The sequence below is a fragment of the Bubalus bubalis genome, chromosome 18 (genome assembly GCF_019923935.1).
Source record: "Bubalus bubalis isolate 160015118507 breed Murrah chromosome 18, NDDB_SH_1, whole genome shotgun sequence".
Lineage (NCBI taxonomy): Eukaryota > Metazoa > Chordata > Mammalia > Artiodactyla > Bovidae > Bubalus > Bubalus bubalis.
This window is the reverse complement of record NC_059174.1, coordinates 46,439,394-46,462,062: the sequence shown is the minus strand read 5'-3', so window position 1 is coordinate 46,462,062 and position 22,669 is coordinate 46,439,394. Positions and strand designations below refer to the sequence as shown.

The 22,669-nt window shown below is 48.7% G+C and overlaps 2 protein-coding genes across 2 annotated transcripts; one reads left to right on the top strand and one right to left on the bottom strand.

Annotated features, from left to right (window-relative positions):
- The first annotated feature begins 10,367 nt into the window (after positions 1–10,367).
- On the top strand, positions 10,368–12,021 carry LOC102393658 (cytochrome c oxidase subunit 7A1, mitochondrial). Its single transcript, XM_006068738.4, has 4 exons — positions 10,368–10,507; positions 11,203–11,289; positions 11,424–11,508; positions 11,883–12,021. Exons 1-4 carry the CDS (start codon positions 10,493–10,495, stop codon positions 11,936–11,938), a joined length of 243 nt encoding a protein of 80 aa, XP_006068800.2. The 5' UTR covers positions 10,368–10,492; the 3' UTR covers positions 11,939–12,021.
- Positions 12,022–12,557: 536 nt separating this feature from the next.
- On the bottom strand, positions 12,558–19,754 carry CAPNS1 (calpain small subunit 1). The gene is made up of 11 exons (XM_025269957.3): positions 19,622–19,754; positions 18,578–18,771; positions 17,572–17,605; positions 17,164–17,253; positions 16,937–16,994; positions 16,775–16,839; positions 15,416–15,484; positions 15,232–15,310; positions 14,975–15,091; positions 13,260–13,318; positions 12,558–13,069 (listed from the first exon to the last, which is right to left on the bottom strand). Exons 2-11 carry the CDS (start codon positions 18,760–18,762, stop codon positions 13,043–13,045), a joined length of 783 nt encoding a protein of 260 aa, XP_025125742.3. The 5' UTR covers positions 18,763–18,771; positions 19,622–19,754; the 3' UTR covers positions 12,558–13,042.
- Positions 19,755–22,669: the final 2,915 nt, after the last annotated feature.

Sequence of the window (22,669 nt, the reverse complement as noted above, 5' to 3'; positions counted from 1 at the left end):
TTAATAATTTTATTTATTTACTTATTTATTTTTGGCTGTGCTAGATCTTCGTTGGTGCGCAGGCTTTTCTCTAGCTGTGGCAAGTGGGCGCTACTCTCTAGATGTGGCGTGAGGGCTTTCCATTGCGGTGGCTTCTCTTGATGCAAAGCACCGGGCCTAGGGCACGAGGGCTCGGTAGTGGTAGTTCCCGGCCTCTGTGGCACAGGCTCAACAGCTGTGGTGCATGGGCTTAGTTGCTCCTCGGCATGTGGGATCTTCCAGGAGCAGGGATCAAACCCGTGTTTCCTGCGTTGGCAGGTGGATTTTTAACCTCTGAGCCACCAGGGAAGCCCTCAAAATCCAACTGTACATGTTATCTGAACTAGTTAATCGTGCTTAGAATGAATGGTTTTACTGTTAGAAGAAAAAGATTAATGAAATGAAGAGATGTGTTCAAATTCCACTGCTGGATCAGAAAACATAAATAATGGCAATGTTGAGAAAAAGCGTTGATTCAGCAGACTTCTTAGAGCAACATTATCAAAGGAAAAAAATACAAGACTTTAACACATATATATGGAATCTAGAAAAATGGTACTGAAGAATTTATTTGCAGGGCAACAATGGAGAAACAGACATAGAGAACAGACTTATGGGGACATGTGGAGAGGGAAGAGAGGAAACTTACATTACCATATGTAAAATAGATAGCCAATGGGAATTTGCTGTATGGCTCAGGAAACTCAAACAGGGGCTCTGTATCAACCTAGAGGGGTGGGATGGGGAGGGAGATGGGAGGGAGTTTCAAAAGGGAGGAGATATATGTATACCTATGGTTGATTCATGTTGAGGTTTGACAGAAAACAGCAAAATTCTGTAAAGCAATTATCCTTCAATAAAAAATAAAAAAATATAAGACTTTATCATGAAGATTATTTTTTTAATGGTTTATCAAATATATAAAATTCAAGGAAAATGTCATGCCACAATATATTTCTCTATGGTTATATTCTTACCAAAAAAAAAAAAAAGAGAATTTAACTAAAGATGCATGAGGGACATCCTCGGTGGGCCAGTGGTTAAGAATCCACCTTACAGCACAGGGGCACAGGTTCGATTCCTGGTCCAGGAATGAAAACCTCACATACCGCGGAGCAACCAAGCACCTGTGCCACAAGCACTGAGCCCGTGCTCTGCAACAAGAGAAGCCACAGCCACAAGAATCCCACAGGACGCAACCAGAGAGTAACGCCCCCTCACCGCAACTAGAGAAAGCCCATACTCGGCAACGAAGAGCCTGTGGGCCACAGCAAAGACCCAGCATGGCCAAAAATAAATAAAAATTAATTAAAAAAAAAGAAACATGGACATACAGCACACCCACCTGCTGCTGTGTCCAGAGGATGCTGTGCTGTGCCGTGCAGATCACTGTTTCAGGACCAAGGCACTCTGTCCTTCATCTGCTTGAAGTGCTGGCTGGTAATGCCTTGCAGCTGAGTTCTCCCCAGTGCGTGCTCTCAGCTAAAGAAAGATTTCTATTTGCAACTCCGTCTGGTGATGAATGTTAACTATACTTGTGGCGGTGCTCATTTTGCCGTATATACAAATATCAAATCGTTGTGTTGTACGCCTCAACTAATAGAACGTTATATGTCAAAATTATATCTAAATTTAAAAATTAAAAAAAAGACAAAAGGTCAAATAAAGATTGCAATGTGATAGCCCCTTTCTAGAGATGCCTTATACATGCACACATCAGAGATACTGTGAGCTTAGTTCCAGGCCACCATGATAAAGTGAATAACACAATAAAGTGAGTCACATCAATTTTTGGTTTCCCAGGGCATATGAAAATTATGTTTACTCTATACCATAGCCTATTAAGAGTACAATAGCATTATATCTTTTAAAAGTACATACCTTATTTTTAAAATCCTTTATTGCTATAAAGTGCTAACCTTCATCTGACAACGCAAGGTTGTCACAGACCTTTAATTAGTAAAAACCACAATATCTGCAAAGCACAATAAAGTGAAGCATAATAAAACAAGGTACGCCTGTATCCAGTTACTGGTTGATGCTAGCGATTCCAGCCCCATTGTCCCAACTTGGAGAACTCTGAGAGGCCATCCAAGCTCCACAGCTCCCCTAGGCCTGATGTAGAACACCTGAGGAAGAGGCCCTCCCAGGGCCTGAGATCCAGAGCTTGTTGGAGAGGGCATGGCTATGGCTCACCGAAGGGCAGAGAGTATGGTGGTGGTGGATCTTGCTGGAAATGTGCCACTTGGAACTTGTTGGAATGGAAATCCACTCTGGTGTGTCAGGGAAAGCTGTTTGAGGGGAAGTGTCTCACCCGAGGTACTCTGCTATAAAACCACCCAAAGAGGACACTTCCCTGCTGGTGCAGTGGTTAAGATGCCATGCTTCCACTGCAGGCGGTGTGGGTTCAGTCCCTGGTCCAGAACTAAGACCCCACACAGCAGGACTACAGGGGAAAAAACAAAGCTACTGGCCACTAGGCGCTACTTGGCTGCTATGTACTTTACGCTGTGCAGCGCCCTGGTTCAGGAGAAGCTGAGAATGCCGTGGGAACCTGGTGCTAGAAAGTGCCCACACTGCAGGAGCTGGGCATCAGGGAAGCCAAGCACACTGTAGGAGCCTGGCCATTGAGCACAACAGAACGAGGACGCAGACCCCCCCTTTCCATTCTGCAGTCTCCATCAACCTCTACTGATGAAACTTATCATCATGCCAACTGGCAAAGAAAAAACTTTTTTTAATGACCCTATATTCATTTTCACGAAACAGACAAAAGGGTGAATTAGAGCTAAAGGGCAATAAATCAGTAATCAACACTCTCTCTTGGACTAATTAATGTAGCACGCTCTACACCCATGTAAACCCATATACAACTGCAAAATGAGAAACTTAGTCGTGTAACTAACAAGATACAGCTGTCCTCATTACAAATGAAGAAATTCTCCCCCTTTCCCCTAAGTGAGATGCACAGACCCCAAAAGTCACTGTATGCATTACTGGCTATATTAATTACTCCTCAAGTCACAGTCTGACTGAATACTAGTTTAAGGCTCAATTGTAAAGTAACGTCCAACAACTTGCATATAAACTAAAAATGTATCAAGGAAAGAGGAGAAGATAGCATGTACAAATAAATACATACAGTAGGAAAATGGGCGACTGGCCATTCTTCGTGGCTCAGATAGTAAAGAATGCCTCCAATGCAGGAAATCCAGGTTCAATCCCTGGGTCAGGCAGATCCCCTGGAGAAGGGCATGGCAACCTACTCCAGTATTTTTGCCTAGAGAATTCCATGGACAGAGGAGACTGGTGGGTTATAGTCCATGGGGTCGCAAAGAGTAGGACACAACTGAACAGCTAACACACACACAGGCAAATAAGAGACTTCACTGGGGGCCAGTGGCTAAGACTTGGGGCTCCCAACGCAGGGGGCCGGGGTTCAATCCCACAATCCGCAACTAAAGAGCTCGCCTGCCATAACAAACAGCCAGCACAGTCAAGCAAGTACATGTTTTTTTTAAATAGGCAAATGGGAAATATGGAAAACCACTACAATTTTCATTTTTGTAACCGGTCACAAGGCCATAATTGATAGCTTCCTTCTTCCTCAGCGCATTCTGTATTTCCACCACCCTCCCAGCCAGAACCTCATCTGCTCCAGGTTCTTTACCTGGTGGGGTGATCCGTTTTGATTGTCTCCTACTCACGCCACTGCTAAAGGAGGGTTCCTTTACCTTAACCTTATCTGTACTTGCATTTGGTGTGACAAAGTATCAGTGAAACAACTTAGGACTTGGCACTTTCACTGCTGAGGGCCCAGGTTCAATCCCTGGTTGGGGAACAAAGATCCCACAAGGCATACAGCTCAGCCAAGAAAAAAAAAAACCAAAAACTTCTATTTTGGGATATAGTGTATACAATTTTTCCATAATAAATCAACAGATAAGTTAGAACTCTACATCTCAATAATAAGGGCATATATCTCATCAAACCAAACCCACACTGCTGTGAAATACTAAGAAGCAATTCTTTTTAGGCCATCAAGTCTGGCATAGATTTGATATAGTCTATTTCCTTAGAATACTGATACTGCAAACTTCACAATACTTTTCATTTATGTGACATATCAAGATAATTTTATGAGGGAATTCCCTGGCAGTCCAGTGGTTAGGACTCCATGCTATCACCAAGGGTTTGGGCTCAACCCCTAGTTAGAGAACTAAGATCCTGCAAGCTATGCGTACTGCCAAAGGGAAAAAAAACACAAAAAGATAATTTTATGACACTTTAGTTTTATTTAAATTCAACTCTATACTCACAGGATTGAACATACCACCAGGATTATAAAAAGGCATTATTAATCAGTACACATGAAACTGAAAAACTTGTAAAGGAATTACAAGCGATGGAGCTATAAGTATGACCAGAAAAGATAGTGGAGCTATTAAACTATTGGGAGAATTACAGGAATAATTCTTTATATAACAAAACTTTGGCACCCAAAGAGATTCTTCTGAATCTTATTAGATGCATTGTTTTCAAATGCAGTAAGAATTGTTAAAATGAATCTCATCAAAGAGCTGAATTAATGAAATATTTTGTTCAAATACTGGGGCTTTATACTGAAATGTGTTGATTGGTTGGGATCAAGGTAAAGTTTTGCACGTTGTCAGTCTTCTGGTTTCAACTGTTCTGGGGTCTATGTGCTTGAGGCCAGCAGTTTTCAGCTGGTGGGGGTCTGGTTCCTTACAGGAACAACTTAAGAAGGTGTGTCAGACCTTCATATCTTCAGGGAACTGGGTGTTGTGATTCTGCTATGTGACTGGTTTATAGTCTAAACTGTTACTGGCTTCCCAGTCCAACAGCTATTTCTTGTTTCTACATCTTCACATTTTCTAATCATTAACTCTTGAGCAAGCCTTTTGGGACTCTGGGGAGGACTGGGAGACTAAAGCAAAAGCCTTTTACTTCAAAAATCAGGGACACAGGGGCCTGTATACAGTTTCAAGCTCCATATTACCCCTAAAAAATGAACATTAATTCCTTCATATAATAAAATTTTCAGTCAGTGTTCACATTTCCCCATTTGGTCATATTATTTTTATATTTTTTCTTTGTTGAAAATATATACATACTGCTTGTTCAAATCAGGATCAATAAATATCACTGAATAACTGCTGATTTCAGGAACAAATTATCCTTTTATGCCTGGGGAAGGCCGAGTATATTTTTGTACTTGTGTTGTTGTATTTGAGGGGTTATTTTTGTTTTGTTTTATACATGCATAAAATTTCCTTGGAAGGACACATAATAACCGGAGAGGGCAGTGGCACCCCACTCCAGTACTCTTGCCTGGAAAATCCCACGGACGGAGGAGCCTGGTAGGCGGCAGTCCGTGGGGTCGCACAGAGTCTGACACAACTGAGCGACTTCACTTTCACTTTTCACTTTCATGCATTGGAGAAGGAAATGGCAACACGCTCCAGTGTTCTTGCCTGGAGAATCCCAAGGATGGGGAAGCCTGGTGGGCTGCCGTCTATGGGGTCGCACAGAGTCGGACACGACTGAAGTGACTTAGCACACATAATAACACAGAATGGTTCCCTTGGAGAGGATCACAGAGAGTGATCAGAAGGAAGCTTCCTATGCACACTTATGAATTTTAAACCATATTGAACTCATGATCTACTCAACAACTGGGGAGTTAAAAGTAAATGTTTTCTAAAGGCAAGTCTTAAAACATCATCAAAAGGGATTAGCATGTGGGAAGTAGAGGTGGGAGGGGCTGTTTTCCAGACTTGCCACAAGATGGCAGCAGAGTGACACCAAAGCTTGGTTCTGGACTCTAGAAGGCTGCCTGGCTGCCAGCAGTCTCCCTCCCCATTCAGGACAGGCAAATGCTGGTAGGTTCCTGCCCACCACTATACTGAGCTGTGAAGCTGTAGCTGAGCTAAATCCCCATATTTTTGATCCACAGAGGCTGTGAAATGTTCACTGTTGTGTTACGCTTCCACATTTTGAGGTGATTTGTTACTTGGCAGTTAGGTAATAGACTTCATACTATTCCACCAAAGATATTTGAGTATGTATTTCTAAAACATGGAGACTCACTCTGAGAAGGCACCCCACTCCAGTACTCTTGCCTGGAAAATCCCATGGACAGAGGAGCCTGGTAGGCTGCAGTCCATGGGGTCACTAAGAGTCGGACACAACTGAGCGACTTCACTTTCACTTTTCACTTTCATGCATTGAAGGAAATGGCAACCCGCTGCACTGTTCTTGCCTGGAGAATCCCAGGAACGGTGGAGCCTGATGGGCTGCCGTCTATGGGGTCGCACAGAGTCGGATACGACTGAAGCGACTTAGCAGCTGCAGCAGCAGAGACTCACTCTTAAAAAAAAACACACAACCACAATAGAAATAAAAGTTTAAATTTATTTACTATAATAAAATATCCAAGCAGTCTAGTTAATGACACATGAAGTACAGAAGTAGAAATGAAGTCGCTCAGTCGTGTCCGACTCTTTGCGACCCCGTGGACTGTAGCCTACAATGCTCCTCCGTCCATGGGATTATCCAGGCAAAGTACTGGAGTGGGTTGCCATTTCCTTCTCTAGAGGATCTTCCCAACCCAGGGATCAAACCTGGGTCTCCCGCATTGTAGGCAGATGCTTTACCATCTGAGCCACCAGGGAAGTCCATGACACATGAAATATTTGAATTAAAAACATTAATGTCTGCAATCTATTTTAAAATAGATCAAAAAAATATATGGATGGATAGAGGTATAGATGACTAGTTATGTGATAAGGCAAATGTAGCAAAGTGTTTATTATAGAGTCTAGGTGGTGGGTATATGAGTGTTTACTAGAAGATTCCTTTACCCTTTCTGTATCTTTGAAATTTTTCATAAAATGTTGAGGGAAAAGTCAATCATTGGGGCTTCCCTGGTGGATCAGGGAATCTGCCCACCAATGTAGGAAAGTCGGGTTCGATCCCTGATCCAGGAAGATCCCGCATGCCAAGGAGCAATTCACTCCTTTGACCGTAAGTGTTGAGCCTGTGCTCTAGAGCCGGGAACCGCAACTACTGAGCCTACATGCTGCAACTGCTGAAGCTCAGAGCCCTCGAGCCTGTGGTCCGCAACAAGGGAAGCCGCTGACATAAGAAGCCTGAAACCAGAGAAAACTCGCGCAGCAACAAAGACCCAGGACAGCCAAAAATAAACACATTTTTTTAAATTATTTTTTTTAAGTCAATCATTGTTTAAATTTCCAATTGCCTCAAAAATGTTGCAGTTTTTTTTTGTTTGCCCATATCAAGATCCAAATAATATCCACAGAGTGAGATTGGTAAATATATAAGTTCTGTGTTCTTCAAATCACAGAATTTGGGTGCCTTTTTGTTATGTCAATAAGCGTTCATGCTAATCCAGGGCAACAGAGTTTACATCCCCCAGCTGGCTCTTGATCCTGAAGTTGAACTCTTTAGTCTTGCAAGCTGATGAACCCATTCCTAAAGGAGACCTGAGTGATGGCAGCAGCAGCTTCTTTTTTCTTTTTAATATTTCTTTTTAGTTCTTTATTTGGCTGCACCAGCTCTTAGTTGCAGTATACAGATCTTCCTTGGAGCATGCAGGTCTTGTTTTTTAGTTGCAGCATGCAGAACTTTTATTTATTGCATGCAGCAATTTTCGTTATATCATGTAGGATCTAGTTCCCAACCAGGGATCGAACACAGGTCCCCTGCATTGGGAGTGAGGAGTCTTAGCCACTGGACCACCAGGGGAGTCCCAGCAGCAGTTTGTGACTAGGGCTTCCTGACCAAGGTCAGTGCTACAGAGTGTGTTCTGGACTCTGTCCCTGTAGGGGCAGCTTCAGAGAACAGCGTTCTTAATTCAGTTTTTACATGTCCTGAGTGTCAGTCCTATAGGACTAGCCTAAAAGTGAGGCATGTGTCTAGTGCAGCTACACAGAGCCCCACCCTCAGAAGTGGGGAGTCTAATCCTCTGCAGTTGCCATCATGTAATTAATTCCTTTTTATTTTTTATGAACTGCTGTTCATGCAACACACATCTTTGTGATTTATTTATATGCTGCGCTGGGTCTTCTTTATGGCACCCGGACTTTTTCTAGTTGTGGTAAGTGGAGGCTACTCCTCATTGTGAAGCATAGGCTCTAGGTGCACGGGCTTCAGTAGTTGTGGTACACAGGCTTAGTTGCTCCGCAGCATGTGGAATCTTCCCTGACCAGGGATCGAACCATATCGCCTGCTTTGGCAGGCAGATTCTTAACCACTAGACCACCAGGGAAGCGCGCCACCTTGTAATTCTTCGTGTTATCTTTGAATTTGTGTTTTGTGTTTTATAAGTGAAGTCTGCTGGGACAATGGAGCAGGCATCGGGAACTTAGAGCCTGATTTGTGTGCATTCTCTCTTCCCACCACTCTGTCTCCCTGAGACAGGCAGGCAGTTCTGCCTCCTGCGGGCCTGGGCTTCAGGAGGGTCAAGGTCCACTACACACATCCTGGCCTCTGAGGGCAGGGCAGAGGCAGCTACTCCCTCCTCAGTTGGCAGTCTGTGGCATATTCAGCAGGTGACCAGCAGGGGCGAGTGTCCTGCCCACCATTGATCCCAGTTCCTATGTCTTCTTGGAAGAGAGGCTGCATCCCCCTGTAGGGAGCAAGCCTGTGGGAAGGAGAGATGCCTTGTTTGACTTCACCTCAGGCCAAGGCACCAGTTGGTCCAGTGGTTGGTGGGGAGAGAAGGAGAACCTGGCAGCCAGCAGCCATGTGTACAGACACACAAAGTTGCAGGGCAGGTCAGCCAGGTGACTCTGAGAGCTTGGACTCACCCCAGGGTATCCCTTGCTCCAGGGAGCATGACAATGAATAGCACATTAACAACACCATGACAGGTTAAGAACAATAATGGAAGAAAGGAAAATGCTTTATATCTTAGTATTTTTATTTTTTTAATATCTATTTATTTGGCTGTGCCAGGTCTTAGTTGCAACATGTGGGATCTAGTTCCCTGACCAGGGACCGAACCCGTGCCCCCTGCACTGGGAGCGCAGAGCCCCAGCCACTAGACCACCAGGCAAGTCCCAATTTTTTTCTTTCCTGCTGTTTGCTGTTTGAACGAGGGGGTCCCACATTTTCATTTTGCACAGGGCCCCATACATCAGTTCGCAGTCCTGCTTAGAGGGCACTCCTTCAGCCTTTCCAGCCTTTCTGGTATCCCAACCCAGAGCTTTCACTTTCATGCATTGGAGAAGGAAATGGCAACCCACTCCAGTGTTCTTGCCTTGAGAATCCCAGGGATGGGGGAGCCTGGTGGGCTGCCGTCTATGGGGTCACACAGAGTAGGACACGACTGAAGTGACTTAGCAGCAACAGCAACCCAGAGCAATTTCTGTTTTCTTCCCTGAATACTGATCCTACACAGCTGCAGATAACAGGGGACAGCTGGGGGAATGAGCACATGTGTGGCCACTTCCTGGATGACTGGAAATATCTAAATGAGTAGAATCTAGGAGGAGCCCTGAAGCCCTTCTTGGTTAAGTAGGTGGGAGTGACCAAGTTAGAGAACATTGGCTTATATTGTATATCCTTTGACAAATATTTATCAAATCCACACATTTGTCAGGTGCTGGGGATGCAGTGGAGTCTAAAGTCAACAAACAGAGCAACTACACTGTTTTCCAGGGTGAAGAACTGAGTGTGGAGGTGGGGGTAAGATGAAGAAGCAAAGACGGTTGCTATGCAGCGCAGTCATTTTGTGCGCATGTTTAACTTAGGCAGTCGGCTACATGGGTTCACAATAAACAAAGATAATGAAAAATAATTATTTAAACAAGCAAATTATCCTGCCTTTCATTCCACTTAATAGCAGCGTATGCTCCCTCCTGTATGAGAAATGGGCGTAATCTACTTCTTTGGGTCTTGTATCTCATCTGGATGTAGTGTGAGTTGAGTGTACTTTCCATACAACGTAGTCCCTGAACCCAAAAATGAACATTGACATTTAGCCAAAGCCACAGCCATCTGTTACAACGTGGGAGGAAAATGGCATAATGAAAGATGGTGTCTTACCTTCCTTTAGTTGCTGTCAACATCAACCGGATAGGGAGAGATCCGAGGAACCCAACGGAAGAACTGCACTTTGCCCTAGCCGGATACCTCCGCAGAAACAACCCAAAAATGTATTCTCTGGGACCGCTTTCCTCTCCGCGTGGACCAACAGAATTCTGAGATGAGTAACAGATGGGTGCTCCAACCATTCGGCACTAGGATGCGGGGATGGGGTTGCAGCGTCTTCCCCGCCCACCTATTGGACGAATCGGAAAGCGTCCTCCGGAGCCACGGTGTCCTGGGGCGCGCGGGGGGCGTGGCCTGGGACTCCCCCAGAGGGGAGGGCGCCGTCTGTCCTTGGGCAGAGAGGGGAGGTGACTCCGGCCGAAGACGAGGACGCAGGATGAGGGCCCTGCGGGTGAGGGCCCCCAAGGGTCGGGTTGCGGCCCCCAACTCGGAAACTCTCAGAAACTCTCACCCCTATCTGAGACTCTCCCCCAATTCCGGGATCTGGGGACTTGGAACGTGAGCCCTCTTCAGGGCTCGGGACTCCCTCCTAATAAGCCTGGGGCCCCTCTCCCCAGCTCCCAACCCAAAATCTTTTGAGACAGCCGGGGACCCGTTAACTTGACCGAAAGCCCAGAGTTTGAACTTCTTCCCTTCATCCAGGCCTCCCTTAGCATTCCTTCCCCTCTCCCTAACTTCTTAGGCTGCCGGGAAATTCCCTAAGCACCCCGATCCAGCCCTGCCCTTCCCGCGACCTGAGCTCCTCCCATTAACCCTGGGAACCGAAAAGAAAAAAAAAAAAAAACAAAAAACCTCTCGGGACTGGGACCCGCGGAACGTGAGCCTTCTGGGTCCGATTCTCTAGACGGTCCGATAACCTTCAAGCCAGACCCTCTAGGCACGAGTCCCGTTCATCTAGGCCTTTCCTGCCAGGACACCCTCCCCAACTCGCGCGGTCAGTTCGCATCTTGCCTTTGAGACGCTCCCAAGGGACAGAAGTGTCCCCAAGTTAGAGCCTCGGAAAGTCCGACAACCTCCCCCCAAAGGGACCTCTTCCGGGACGCCCCTCCAGACTCCCCCAATGTCCAACCCATCCCCTCTGCACAGGTCTCCCAAGCGCTGGTCCGCTCCTTTAGCTCAACCGCCCGGAACCGCTTCGAGAACCGAGTAGCTGAGAAACAGAAGCTCTTCCAGGTGGGCGGAGCGAGGGAGGAGCGGGGGAGGAGCCTGGGTCGCCCGCTTGGTCCCGAAGAGAAGTTGGGGGTGGCAGGAGCTTAAGGTCTGCGGTGCTGACAACGTCTTTCTCATCGTGTGCCCCCAACTTCCAGGAGGACAATGGCCTCCCGGTGCACTTGAAGGGCGGTGCAACAGACAACATCCTGTATCGAGTGACGATGACTCTGTGTCTGGGGGGTGAGTTGCAGGGCCAGACTCGGCCTGAACGGCGGCGGGGCGGGGCTCGAGATGGAGAGGGGAAGGGGCGGGTTCTGGCCGTAGGGTTTCACCAGAGAATTGGATTCTGAGCTGGTGTGGGACCCTATGGGAGCCTGGGCTGACACATACGGAGGGAGCACCCCAGGGCTTGGGCTCCTGTCCCAGGAAGGTGGCTGGGCTAGTGATGCATCTGGGGAGAAAGCCTGAAGCCTGGTCTGTATCAAAGTCCAGCATTTCCCCAGCTGAAGGGCAGTTTGGGAAGGGACTCGAGCCTGCAGCATGGGGTCATAAGCAAGATGGGCTCAGGGAGGGAACTGGGGCCTCATTCAGTATCCCCCACACTCCCTCCCTAGGCACTCTCTACAGCCTGTACTGCCTTGGCTGGGCCTCCTTCCCTCACAAGAAGTGAAACCAAGAAGTCTGCAGGACCCGAACAGGCATCAATAAATGTGCTGGTTTCCTGGGGAACCCAGCCCAGCTCCATGCTCCCTATTTGTGCCTCCTAGCCCATCCTTCCACCAGCAAGTCATCTCTGCCCTGTGGACAACCCTGGGACCCTCCTACTACACCAGGGTTATCCCTAGGATGTCACTGCCTCTCAGCCCTCCCAGAAGCCCCAAACAGCATCCCTGGGCTGTCCCCTCAGGGTCTGGGGACCTGCTTTGTATCCTGGGATGGCAGCCCCTCTCCCTGCAGAGGCCCGGGGGTGGGGAGGAAGATCCTGAGCATAGTGTGGGACACCAGAGAGGTAGAGGCAAGTGAAGACAGACTCATTCAAGCACAGAAGCTGAGAGGGGCAAACATGGCCCTGGGGGGCACAGCCAGGGGGACACTGAGACCTCCCACAGATGGTCCAGACTTCTAGTCTTGGTTTCCATGGGATCTGAGCGAGATCTCAGCAAGAATAAGGCTACAGCTCAATTGGGATCCAGAATGAGAAAAAAGACTGGGACTAGGAGACACATACAGACAGGCTTCCTCTGCCTCAGAGGCAGAGCCACCCCCCAACTCAGAACAGGAGGCAGATCTCGGAGAGAGCAGCAACTAGGGTACATTTATTTCCTCCTGGGCCTGGCAGCCTGGGAGCAGAATACAGACAAAGGCACTGGGGCATGTGGCCCTGTTTTGGCCTGGAGTTCAGGTGCCGGGGTGGTAACTGAATGGGTGTGCCTGGGTGTGAAGGGACTGGAGTGATCCTCCCAGAACTAGGAGAAGGGCCCTTGGGGTGTGGAAGCCACACAGATGTTGGGCTTGGCACAGGTGCAAGAGAAGGGTTATGGAGTAGACGAGATGGGTGTGCTGGGTGGGGGTGACTCGAGGGGCAAGGCGTGTTGAAGCATGTTGGGCCCTGACTGTTGACTGAGAATCCAGGTGCCAAGGGCTGAGAGGACAGAAAGGGGTCAGCAGGACCCACGAAGATGTGACTGCAGACAGAATCAGCCCTGGGGGAGACCGAAGAGTCCAAGGTGACTCCTACAGCGAGGTGATGAGGGGGCAGGCCTGGGGCTCCCGTTCAGGAGTACATGGTCAGCTGCAGCCACTGGGGAAAGGAAGGGACAGACAGTGAGGAGCAGGGAACCCAGGAATACCAGAGCCCTTCTCTGCTCTCACCCAGGGGTCTTTGGGAAAATGGGAGGGAGGGAGCCCTAGCTCCAAGCTGGTACATGGGGCTGAGGGGAGGGGCCCCCTGCTAGGATCCCACATCCCGGGGTGGAGATGGGGGTTCTTACCTCCTGGATGTTCACCTGGATTTGTCCAGTGCCATCTTTGTCGAGAGATTTGAAGGCACCTGGGGAAAGGAAGGGTTGGTGGGACTGGCTTTTAGGAGTAAAATATACTAATATATGATAATACTAACAGCTAGTAGTCTGTCTGCTCTGGCAAGCACCTGTATAAAGTGCTTTCCATGTATGAATTCATTTAATCCGATTTTAGGAGATAAGTGTCATTTTAAAATAAGGCACAGAAAGGTGAAGTGATGTGCCTGTGTTACATAGAGAAAAAGGAAACTGGGATTGGAACCCAGACTACTACTCATCTCAATAATGGCCTCCATATCTTGACCTCCACACCCCTCATCACCCTCTGCCCAAGCCCCAGCCCCCTACCAACCTCTAAGCTCCACACCCTCCAGTTCCAGCTGAAACAAGCTACTGGAAGGAGGCTCTGCATTTCCTGCTCCTACAGTCTGTGTAGTCCCCACTCCTGCCCTGAAACTCATCTCCATGGTCCCCACTCACAGTCAACTGCTACTGCTAAGTCGCTTCAGTCGTGTCCAACTCTGTGCGACCCCATAGTCGGCAGCCCACCAGGCTCCCCCATCCCTGGGATTCTCCAGGCAAGAACACTGGAGTGGGTTGCCATTTCCTTCTCCAATGCATAAAAGTGAAAAGTGAAAGTGAAGTCGCTCAGTCGTGCCATAGCCAAACCAGTATGTAAACAGGTGCCCACAGAGCCTGTGTGGCTCTCTCTCACTCACGGCTCAGTTACCACCCTCAAGGATCCACGCATGTGGTACCCTGGACACTCCACTCGCAGCTGGCCCTCTTGCTGGTAAATCCCAGGCCATTTCTTGACCCTCTCATACATGGCTTTTAGCATCATCTGCCCTGTTGTCCTCTCTCACCTTCCCTTCATGTCCCCAACATACCTGCCTCTTTTCTTCCCTGCATGCTCTTAATATACTGTCCACCCTGGGCTCTTGGCATGCCAGGAGATCTTCCTAAAGGAAACCTGAGACCCTGTTCTTCCCCTGCCTAGACCCTGTTCACTGTCCCATTAGTGTCTGAGCACCTCCAAACATGGCATTCACAGCCCTGCATGGCCTGACCATCCCACTGCTCCTGCCCCCTCTCTCAGACAAATGTGAGTTCAAATTCTAACTTTGCAACTTCTAGCTAAGTGGCTGTGAGCAAGAAATTCGCCTCCTTGAACCCTAGGTTCCTCCTCCATGAAATACTCTAACCCAAATCACCAAGATTACCGTCTCCTCTTTCCTTTCTAGGCCTTCACACAGGCTGTTCCCAATGCAACACTGCTCCCCACTCACTTGCTGGAGTCACTTCTTACCCATCAGGTCTCAATTCACACATGCCCTCCCTCCTCCAGGAAGGCCTCCTTGATCACTTAAGCTACATCAGCTGCCTAGTTAAGTTTGAAGAGCTCCCAGTCACAAGTCTAAACCTGATCTACCCTGATCTTCCCCTCACAGCCCCCATCACTCTGCAAAGGCTTCCCCAATCCCAGACTTAACCATCCCGAGCTGTCACTGTCTGGTAATTTGCCTCTCCTGTAGACTGTAAGCAACATAAGGGCAGGAACATGGCCTGTTTCAGTCACTGCTGTGCCCCTAATACTGCCCACCTCAGCGTCAGGCTCAAAGGAGGCTTGGCCCAAGGAGGCTGGACAAATCCCCACCTGGGAAGAGAGCTAGGGTGTCACTTACGGAACATGGCATCCAGTCTGACCAGGCAGCTGATGAAATTGTCAAAATCCATGTTCCCTCCCTCATCTGAGTAGCGTCGGATGATCATGTTGTAGAGATGTTCATTCAGGTGGAATCCTGCGAATGATTTAGTTAATAGGTGTGGGGGCCACCTAGCCAAACCCTCTCCCAGCCCCAGGATTCAGGCTCAGACCAGATCAGTGGGGGCTGCCTCACCAGTCCCACCCCCAGTCCCACCATGTTCCTGCCAGCCACACCTGCTGCCTCAAAGGCCCCTGGGAGTTCACTGCTGCCAATGGTCCCTGAACGGTCAACATCAAACTGTTTGTATATGGCCTGTGGGGACAAGGAGGTCAGGATTCAACTGGGCCTCATGGGGCGTGGCATTTCCAAGGCTTGGGGCACTGTCTTTGTGCCAGGCGTTTCAGAGGCTGAACACACCTGCCACTTTTTGATGTTGTTCCACAAGTACTTGAATTCTTCGAAGCCCAGTTTGCCAGTCGTGTCACTCTGGTGGAAGGGTGTTAAGAATAGCCATACCCAGAAGTGTGGACAGTGTAAACGATGATGGTTAGGACCAAGCAGGGGAGCCTGGGCTAGAACCCCAGCTCCCATCCCACCCTCCTGCTGCCACCTTGCGTGTGGCTTCACTGTTCGTCTTGCCCATACGTACTTTAGTTTGTATTTCTAAATGATAAAGACTCTCTCTACACATAATCACATGAAATCCTCATTTATAACATTCTTTGATAGTAATTCAAACTTATAAATGTTAGGACATGTAAAACACCAGGGTATCTTAGAACTCTAGGGAAATGAGGTGATAAGAGTAAATACCTGTTGCATTTGTGATAAAAAGTGAATGAGATATTGGTATAAAGCCCTCACTCAAGGGCTGGCACTTGATAAATTCTCAGTAAATCGCAACAATGGCCAAGACTTATCACATGACATCAGATACTGCCAAACTCCTCAGGAGCATCACTTGTCTCACTAAATCCTCAAGATACCAGCCCCATCAGTGTTACATCTGGGTGACAGAGAAACAGCTTCAGAGCTGAAAAATCTACCCGGGTGAGATCATAACAGTTAGTGTGTGCAGACCACTTACTCTGTGCTACCTATTGTGCTAAGCCTTTTGCATGAAATGACAATTTGGTATCACCATTATCATTCACCCAATTTTATCAAGAGGTAAACCGAGGCACAGAGAGGTTCAATAACCTTGCTAGGGGGCTGAGCTGCATTTGTTTCACCCTAGACAACACATGTATGTCATAACATGACATGCATATATGTGTGTCTATAATGCTTTGTGCAGTATGTGCCTGCACCCGAAATCAGTGAATGATGTGTGTTCCCATGCACACGCCTCTACATATCTTCATGTATGTGTGTGTGTGTGCGTGTGGGCAAACCTATGGCAGTTACAAGGTGGGGTTATAAGGTTATAAGGTCAGTTGAATGATTGCCTCTCTAGGTCCTGGTTTCTTCATCTGTAAAATGGAATATAATAATCATACCTGTCTAACAAGGTGGCTGTCAAGTAAATGTAAGTAAAGTGCCAGTTACGACAGCTGATGTTATTATGTATTGCCACATGTCCATAGGTGGGTGTGTGTTCTAATGTACACATGTCCACATCTGTGGGTATGAAAGCTACACCCTGACTGCCCCAGCCACTCTCGCAGAAAATCCCTTCTTGGGAATTCCCTGGCAGTCCAGTGGTTAGGACTTACAGCGTGGCCAAAGAAAATTCCCTCATCCCCAAGTTCTCCACCAGACTACCCTCAAGGATACATCCATTACAGCCACCATGCTGCGACATGTGTCAATGCCAAAGCCATCAGTCTTCAGATCAGGATCTGTGGGATACAGGTTGAAGGTCAGAGGCCAGAGATCACAACTACCCCAGCCACCATGCCTCCAAACCTGCCCTGTCTGCTGACCCCAGTCACTCACGTCGGGTCACCACTTTGTTGAGAATGTTCATGAGTTCTGTGGCACTGACCTCCATGTCCTGGGGGTAGAAGTTAGGAATGGGTCAGGGGTGACTGAAAGGGGTCTGAGGGTGTGATGAAGGAGGATAGGAACTTTGGGATTGCCATGGTGGAGTGTACATGTAAAGGGCAGCCCAAGGGAAGGCATGGAAGGGTTAAAGACGGGTCTGGGGTTCCCTGTTTACTTACATCTCCAGCCAGCTGTGCAAAAAGCCTCCGGAACTGCCGTACCTCCTCACTCTCATTGGCCTCGATGTTGGAGTAATGTGTGCGAGGGGGCTGCAGAGGGAGGAGATTTCAGAGCAGGTAGGGGGAAGGGTGCCCTGACCGGGACAGCGGTAGGTTGGGAAAGTCTGAGTGGGCTGAGTGGTGAGTGACCAATGAATGCGAGGTGGGCAATGAATAGGAATGGATATAGCTAAGTCCTCCAAGAGTTGGATATGACTTAGCAACTGGAAAATAATAGCTAAGTTTGAGGATGTTACAAGGGAGACATTAAGTGAAATAAATTTCATAAGGAAAGGGATGGGGCTTCTTCAAAGGGACAAGGATGGATGTTGGAAAAGGCCTCAGAATGAGAAAACAGGTGGGGCTTACCAGGGGCTCTGGGTTGTACTGCGCAGCCGCCTCACTGAAGGAAAACATGGGGGCGGGGGAGTTAATGCCAGGGGGCGGGGCCTCCAACCGGCAGCCAGCCCCCACACCCCATCCCTCAACCCCTAGCTCGCCACCCTACCTACTTGCTCCCTCCACCCTCATCAGTCCTTGTCTTCACCTGTCCCTATCCTTGCCTCCCTGGTTGTTCCCCCACAGTAAGATCCCCCTTGCCAGAGCACACCTACATAATGGCAGATTCCTCAAAAGACCTAGCCCCTTCGAGGGCTCGCCTCATAGAAGCTTGGCCCCAGCTTCCCGGGGCCCCACCCTCCTGGGTTCCACCTGTGTAAGAACCTACTCCATCGTCATGGCCTCTAACGTTTGTGTCTTCTTAATATCCCACCCCAGCTCCATTAGTTCTCACCCCTTCAAAGCATTATACTCAGTGGCTAAGACCTACCAGGCACCTACCGACCCCTACCCTCCCTTCATTTCTGCTGCTGCTGCTAAGTCACTTCAGTCGTACCCCTTCACTAGGACATTTTTAATCCAATCAGTTCCCAGCCCAGCCTTGCCCCTTGATGGACTTTTCCCCAATCCTGTAAGGGCAAGACCTCTTCTGAGCACACCTCATTGACCCACCTACAAGGGCCACGCCGCGCGCACAAGGCTAGCCTTGCCCCCATGAAGTGATAACCAGCCTCACTGGCTCCGCCCCCTTAACGTTTGTCTCCAGGTTAGCGGAAGCAGGCCACGCCAGCCCCATTAAGCCCCACCTCCCAAAGCCCCGGTGGTCCCATCAGACTGTGTCCCCTCAATAATCAGAGTACCCCCATGTCAAGCTCCGCCCCCATGAACTCATTAAGGTCGGCCCCCTCAAAGCGGGTCTCCTAGCCCAGGCCCGGCCCAGCCTAATTAAGATTCCTGGTCAGTGTCCAGGTTACCCCATTCTATTGCTGGACAAGCCTCCTCCTCAGGCCACGCCCATCATCAGGCCCCGCCTTACCTAATGGCGCTAATGACCCCGCCCAGGATGCGCATGGCTGTTCCGCCGCCGCCGCCGCCGCCGCCGCCGCCGCCGCCGCCGCCTCCTCCTCCAGCCCCGCTGATAAGGCCTCCAAGCACATTCCCTAGACCCCCGCCTCCTCCGCCGCCTCCGCCACCCTTCAAGAACGAGTTAACCAGGAACATGGCTGATTCCTGAGGAGGGAAAAAGGGGTCAGATGGCTGTCTCGTCCCTGAGCCCGCCCCTTCCCCCACAAAAATACGCATTTCTGACTGCTGGACGTGAGGAAGTAATATGAAGCCTCTAGGCGGAGACCTATCCTCCGGCTGGGGCTTAAGGGCCCATTCGGGGTGAGGTCTGGGCTTCTGGGGGAGGTAGGTCTTGGACGGTGGCATAGGGACAGAAAATCGGGTTTGAAACCTCCTTCCGTTCCAAAGGTCCGCATCTGGCTTGAAAAACTCTGGACTGAGTCTACGCATAGGCATCATGAAGTACCAGGCACTGGCCAGGTCAAGTGGGAGTCTCAAGGTGGGGGCGTCCCAAGCTAGCGCTCGAATCTGAGATCCAGAGCCCTAGAGGTTTGAGGCGGGTCAGAATCGTGGGTTAGAAATTCTCCGCCTGGAGGCCCCTGAAACAGAGTTTAGGAAATCCAGAATGTGGGTTTAAGGATTTAGGTGCAACCAGCAGTGAGACTAGACTCATTGCTGGGTCTGTGGGTTCAGGTCTAAGATTTTAAGTGTTGAGCCCCGGGGCCTGGGATAACGGAGTTCCTGTTAGAATTGAGAGGACGGATCGTGGTCCCAGAGGCTGCACCCAGGGCTGGATTTACTGGGTACCTCTCCATGGGCTCCTATTTTAGATCCTGAGAGGAAGGGTGGAAGAGTCCCCGGGGCAGGATAACTAGGCCGGACAGATCTGGGAGCTAGAATCTGAGGTCAAGGGTGTGGTGGATCCCTGAGGCTAAGATTTTAGGATCTCTTCGGGTCTGGAGGCCTCCAGGGCCGGAATTACAGAGTGCAGGGGGAGTCCGGACTGGGCGCTCACCGCCTCGTTCGCGCGTCCACCGGTCCGCTCGTCGGTGTAGCTCTGGGGCCTCCGTCTGCGTCCGGCTCCGCAGGGCGGGGCGGGTGACTCAGGCTGCCAAGGCCGGGTTAGGCTCTGCTGGGTGGCCCAGCCCGCATCCGCCGGGTCCTAGAGCCGACATTAAGACTGCGCATGCGCCTGTTGGTCCCGCCTCCTGTGATTGGGTGCGGCTGCACAGGCTCCATCCTGCGTTTCCAGTGCCTTGCATTCCCGACACCGCCCTGAGTTGACAGATCTGAGGTCTTTCTCTACTCTATGCAGTCCCAGGATGCAAGCACCTGGGGAACTAGAACTCCGAGGGAACTTGGGCAGTCATCGTGCCCAAGGCGACCTAGTGTCGATTTTCGCCCCAAAGCCTGCTGCCATCGTCTCACAGATGTGGCTTTCGGTTTCCTCTGAAAAGGACTCCTGATACTTGTCTTGGGACAAGACTTGGGACTTGTCTCCTATCCCAGCCTTGTCACGACAAACAGCCACAGTTTGGGACCACAGCCTGGGACAAGTGCCCGCATCTGTGGCAGGGATCCTGCAGGCAAAGCCCTGATGGTGGTCCAGTTTCACCTACAAATCAGACAGCCTTGTGCCTCCTGCATCCACACCCCTTGACCCCCTGAGCCAAGACCCCTAGAATTGTTTTTCCTGGACGGGTCCAAGTGTAGTCTCAGTCTTCCAGTCTCTAAAGAGGGGCCCGGATACAGGAAGAATCCGCTGCCCACAGCCTGGTTTCTGAGGCTGGACATTCCCAGGGTCGGTTGGTGGCCAAGGTGGGGAGTGCAGCTGGGAAGGAAAATGGCAAAGGAGGCCACCTTTGGAACCCTTTCGCTTGCTCTCTGCTTCCAACCTGTAAGCGCCCAGGACTTTTTCAGGGTCCCTCGGAGGAAGCTGTCAGTCTGTCTCTCTAGCCCTTAGGCGCTACTCTGGAAGCTGACTCAGGTTGGGGTTGAATCCTGACTTTGCCCCTTAATAACTTGGAATTCCAAAACAGTGACCTGAGCCATGATTTTCTAATCTGTAAAATGTAAATAAAGGTCTCCATGCCCCACTCTCTAGGCTCCTAACAGAATGAAGCAGTAAACGCTTAGTCAAATAGTAACCATTATCCTCTGTGTCTGTTCCTTCCTCCTGGAGCCCTCTTGGGTTCCTGAGGTAGACTCTTGCTCTTCCTTAGTTAATACAGTAAGTCCCCTACATACAAACCCTAAAGTTGCAAACTTTCAAAGATGCAAATATGTGTCTGCATGTCCAATCACCTAAGTTAGTTCACCTGTCTGGTGTACATTGTCAGGTGCATGTATCCTCTATAAGCTGTTTTGCTTTTGTGTACTTTACAGAACTGTATAGAGTGGGCTTCCCTTGTGGCTCACCTGGTAAAGAATCTGCCTGCAATGCAGGAGACCTGGGTTCGATTCCTGGGTTGGGAAGATCACCTGGAGAAGGGAAAGGCAACCCACTCCACTATTCTGGCCTGGAGAATTGCATGGACTGGACAGTCCATGGGATCACAAAGAGTCGGACACAACTGTGCTACTTTCACTGACTCACTCACTCACTCACTCACTGTATAGAGTACAGTAGTACAGTATGTTTATTTCCAGCCCAGGATGTCCGGAAGCATGCATAAAAGCAGTGATGATGTACCTGGTACTACTGTACTTTTTAAGGTACTGTACTGTAAGATTAAAAATGTTTTCTTACAAGTTGAGAAAGCCCGTGTGCAGCAATGAAAATCCAGTGTGGCCAAAAATAAAAATAAATAAAATATTAAAAATAAATTTAATTTGATTTAATAAAATTAAATAAAAAATTAAAATTAAGAAATATTTTCTTTATTCTTTGTGTTTGTTTTGTGTTTTTTGTGTGAGCAGTATTATAAACCTATTACAATACAGTACTTTATGGCCATCTGTGCAAAGAGTCCGACGTGACTTGAGCTACTGACACTTTACATGTATCAGCTCATATGTCCTCATAACAGTCTTTGAATGGGTGCTATATATTATCTGCATTTCACAAATAAGTAAACTGATTCTGAGGGTAAACTCCCTAGCTTGTACTCTTATTTTTTTTAATTATTTAAAATTTATTTGACTGTGTCAGGATCTTTGTTACATCATGTGGGATCTTACGTTGTGCCCATGAACTCTCTAGTTGTGGTGTGCAGGCTCTGGAGCATGTGGGCTCGGTAGCTGCGACATGCAGGCTTAGTTGCTCCTCAGCCTGGGGGATCTTGGTTCCCTTATCAGGGATCGAACCTGCGTTGTGAGGCGGATTCTTAACCACTGGACCACCAAAGTGTTAGTCAATCAGTTGTGTCAGACTCCTTGTGACTTCATGGATTGTAGCACACTGACTCCTCTGTCCATGGAATTCTCTAAGCAAGGATACTGGAGTGGGTTGCCATTTCCTTCTCCAGGGAATCTTCCTGACCCAGGGATTAAACCCAGGTCTCCCACATTGCAGGCAGACTCTTTACCAACTGGACCACCAGGAAAGTCCTTAACCTGTACTCTTAAGCACTACTGAAACTGAGCGGGACTCTCTGAGGCTCCTGGACATGGAAGCCTTTGTGTTCCCCATTACTTGTTTGTAGGAAATAGGCTTCAGCCTCCTTGACCTTCTTTGAGTTCCCAAAGGGCAAGTTCAAACAGTTGCTAATCAGGGAAGAATGAAACATACATATTACCCATGAACAGTATAAAAAGGCAAAAAGATATGACACTGAAAGATGAACTCCTCAGGTTGGTAGGTGCCCAATATGCTACTGGAGAAGAGTGGAGAAATAACTCCAGAAAGAATCAAGAGACAGAGCCAAGCAAAAACAACGCCCAGTTGTGGATGTGACTGGTGATGGAAGTAAAGTCTGATGCTGTAAAGAATATATTGCATAGGAACCTGGAATGTTAGCTCCATGAATCAAGGTAAATTGGAAGTGGTCAAACAGGAGATGGCAGGAATGAACATCGACATTTTAGGAATCAGTGAGCTAAAATGGAAAAGAATGGGTGAATT

Bases quoted from the DNA above. Each gene is read 5' to 3' on its own strand.
- LOC102393658 (XM_006068738.4), top strand. The intron at 11,290-11,423 runs GTGGGCGGAGCG...CCCAACTTCCAG, and splicing joins AGAAACAGAAGCTCTTCCAG to GAGGACAATGGCCTCCCGGT. The intron at 11,509-11,882 runs GTGAGTTGCAGG...CTCCCTCCCTAG, and splicing joins GATGACTCTGTGTCTGGGGG to GCACTCTCTACAGCCTGTAC.
- CAPNS1 (XM_025269957.3), bottom strand. From the start codon at position 18,762: ATGTTCCTGGTTAACTCGTTCTTGAAGGGTGGCGGAGGCGGCGGAGGA. The intron at 17,254-17,571 runs GTAAGCCCCACC...CTCCCTCTGCAG, and splicing joins AGTACAACCCAGAGCCCCTG to CCCCCTCGCACACATTACTC. The intron at 13,070-13,259 runs GTAAGAACCCCC...TCCTTTCCCCAG, and splicing joins TCCAGGTGAACATCCAGGAG to TGGCTGCAGCTGACCATGTA.